Below are 3,302 nucleotides of genomic sequence, written 5' to 3' on the forward strand. Positions count from 1 at the left end.
ATCACCACCACCACCACCACCACCACCAAATAAAGGTAAATGGGCTTAAAGATATATGTACCCACAACTCAGAAGTGGTTGCCTAGATCTGAGTGAGACAGGATACATGTTCTCCAGGGAAGGATCTCCTGGGCCTTAGTCGATTATAAAAATGAAGGAAATCCAAAAAAAAAAAAAAAGAAGAAGAAGGAGGAAATCTTCAGGCTTGCTTCTCTTTGCTGTGTCATGTAACCTCAGGTTAAGCCCAGATGTAGATTGCTGCTGCCCATATATCCTTTTGCAAGATGGCCCTGTGCTCCTTCCCTCTCATTCCTGAAGAAGGCAATGTTGGAAAGTTGATCATAAGAAGGAGTAGCCTTAAACTGAATACTTTTAGGGCTTATTTAAAAACAATTTTGCTCCCTCGTGCTTGTTTATCTCATATAATCTGAGAATTGAAACTACAGGCATGGCTTGCCTGGATTCATGTTCCTGCAGTGGAGACCAGTTCCAGCTGCCTTCAGAAATGAATATATTAATTACAAAATGCCACTTTTCAATCATTTTGTTCATTTTTATATGTGTATGTACACACACACATGTGTATGTGGGCATGTCCATATAGAAACTCAAAGACAACTTTGCTGGCCATCCTTTAGCCACTGTGCACCTTGTTTCTTGTGACAGGTCTTGAAGTAACCTGGAATTTGCCAAGTAGGCAAAGCACGGGTTACCCAGCTGGACATTTTTTTTTAACTGGGGGGAGTCTAGATATTAAAGTCAGTTCCTTATGCTTGCAAGACAAACCCTCTGACCTGGATCCCACATTTTTTTTCTTCTGCCAGTCTCCCTTTGCTGCTAAAACTCATCCCCAAATTTGGAACCCTAAAGCAACACACATTGGTCGCTTTCCCTAATTCTGGAGATCTGAAGTCTCCTAGTTCAGATCCACACAGGGCTGTGGTCCACGACGACTGTGGGGAGCATGTACTTCATGAGCCCAGCCTATAGGACCATCTGGACTGTGTTACCTCCATTTTGGACTGTTCATCCTGCATCCTTGTCACAAGGGTCTTTGTGATTACTTTGAGCCAATTATGTGATCCAGAATTAACATCTCCCTCTGAAAATCCTAAGCTTGATTACAACTACAGTGGCCTTTTTGGCCATGTTGGGAGCACACATAGAGTTCTGGGAATTCAGATGGTAATTTCTTCAGAGGACCACTGTTTTATCTACCATATTCCTTCATCAGATAGTCTTATGTCTCGGAGTGTTTTAATTTGCTCTAACTTCTGAGTGATTCAGTCATCAGCATTAACTTGAGTGCAGGGTTTGGGCCAGTTCTGTGGTCATGACTGTCTGGTGATCTGGGGCCATGTGCCAATCATAGAGCTGTGCTATCCTTCACCGATAAGACTGTGTGTGGGTCTGTAGGCTCACTTCCAAGTTACATTTATGGTTTTGGAATGTGTGGATGAGATTCTCGGCCCTCTTTTCACTGCTTCTGAATAGGTAGGGTTCTTTGTGGGGCAACACTAAGAAGAAATTATGTATATACATTTTCCATGTTCACACATGCCCAGATGTATTTACCCTCAATGTTTTCATTTTATTTCATTTTTAGTATGTCTGACTTTTTTTTTTTCTTTTCTGGATCTCTAACTGAGTAGGCATGCTAGAAGGGATGCTGTTAACAGCGGTGATATAAGAGCATTTATGGTTCCTAAAGGCTTAAGAATATGGCTGTGCTGAACTGGGGAAGCTCAGCATCTGCTCTGGGCTGCCTTTACCTGCAGCCGTTATCTCCAGTTAAAGAGTCGCTATAAAATGCTAAATAAACTTAATAACTGGTAACAACCTACTTTGCCAGTTGGGGACACTTACATTTTATGAATTTGGGGGGAATATTTGAGAAAATGGAATTTTGCAGGTATGTGTGTGTTTTGATGCTTGAGATGTTTCGTGAGCCAGAGCAAGTGCCCTTGCTTTGACATTTCAGAAAGACCTCAGAAGCTGAGCATTGCTCTTTGCAGGAAAAGCAAGTCACCTCCCAATTTAATAAAGGGCTCATAGTGGGCTAAACATGCCTGTCATGGTTGGCCTTAGCTGTCACCTTCACACACCTGGAGAGGAGAACCTCAGTTGAGGAGTTGCCTCCATCCAAACGGCTTGAGGGCATGTCTGTGGGGCATTTTCTTAATTGCTGTTGAGGTGGGAGGGTCTAGCTCTCTATTGGCAGTACCATCCCTAAGTAGGTTGGGTTTGTAAGAAAGGTAGCTGAACTTAGGGCTGGTAGCAAACCAATAAACAACACTTTCCCAAGGTCTCCTCTTCAGTTGCTACTTCCAGGTTCTCAACTTGAGCCTCTGTTCTCGCTTCTCTCAATGATGGGCTGCAATGTGTAACCACAATAAACTCTTTACTACATACATTGCTTTTTGTCAGTTTTATCATGCATCAGGAAAAAAAAAAAAAGCTTGGGGCTATTACTGGGTGGGTCCTGGGATTTCTTTGTGGTGTTGGGGAAACATTTTGGAAAGTAGGGGTGATAGTTGCATATCATTGTGAATATAACCAAAGCCCAAAATTGTGTACTTAAAAAGAAATCACATTCTCTTCCCACAATAAAGAAAAGTGGTACTGCTTGGAATTAGGAATATGACTTCGCACATGTTTAAGATGCGCCCTTTTCCTTTGTGTGTGGTAGTAAAGGCTGCCCATGTGAGTTTATCAAGACTGAATCTATCATAATGTTGAAAATAATCATTTCTACTTCTGCTAATGCATTCTCTCATCTCTTCTTCAACAGCTTTTTATAACTACGATGCTAGGGGAGCAGATGAACTGTCCCTACAAATAGGAGACACCGTGCACATCCTAGAAACTTATGAAGGTAAGTGTCACTTGACGGTTCTGACCTGGGGATTTGGGATGCTTCAGGGCCTTCAATATTTCCCTGTGAGGGTGCTACGTTCTCAGGACTTTTCCCACAGACAGATGCTCTTCCAGGCAAAGGCTGCTGGGGCAGCTATTTGTTAAATTCAGGGAGGCTTTAGTGAGGTCAACTTAAAACTAAACATCATATTTTTAACCCCTAAATGCTTCTCACTGGCTCATTATTTTCCACATGTATGTAAATCTTTTTTGTTTGTTTGTTTCATTGGTTTGCTTTGTTTGTCGAGACAGGGTTTCTCTGTGTAGAGATCCAACTGCTTCTGGGTCCCAAGTGCTGGGGTTAAAGGTGTGTGTCACTACCACCGGGCTGCGTGTCAATTTTAACTGAAACTGACTCGGTGAGAGACAGACTTGGAGAATTCGGT

General features: G+C 42.4%; 1 protein-coding gene across 2 annotated transcripts in view; it reads left to right on the top strand.

Annotated features, from left to right (window-relative positions):
- Dock1 (dedicator of cytokinesis 1) overlaps window positions 1–3,302 on the top strand; it is a 506,850-nt gene that overhangs the window by 51,801 nt on the left and 451,747 nt on the right. For both annotated transcript variants that reach the window (XM_031388636.1, XM_031388635.1), the window contains exon 2: window positions 2,792–2,875. In XM_031388636.1, coding sequence (XP_031244496.1) covers window positions 2,792–2,875 — 84 coding nt within the window. The remainder of the gene's footprint in view (window positions 1–2,791; window positions 2,876–3,302) is intronic.

Source organism: Mastomys coucha, unplaced genomic scaffold (genome assembly GCF_008632895.1).
Source record: "Mastomys coucha isolate ucsf_1 unplaced genomic scaffold, UCSF_Mcou_1 pScaffold21, whole genome shotgun sequence".
Lineage (NCBI taxonomy): Eukaryota > Metazoa > Chordata > Mammalia > Rodentia > Muridae > Mastomys > Mastomys coucha.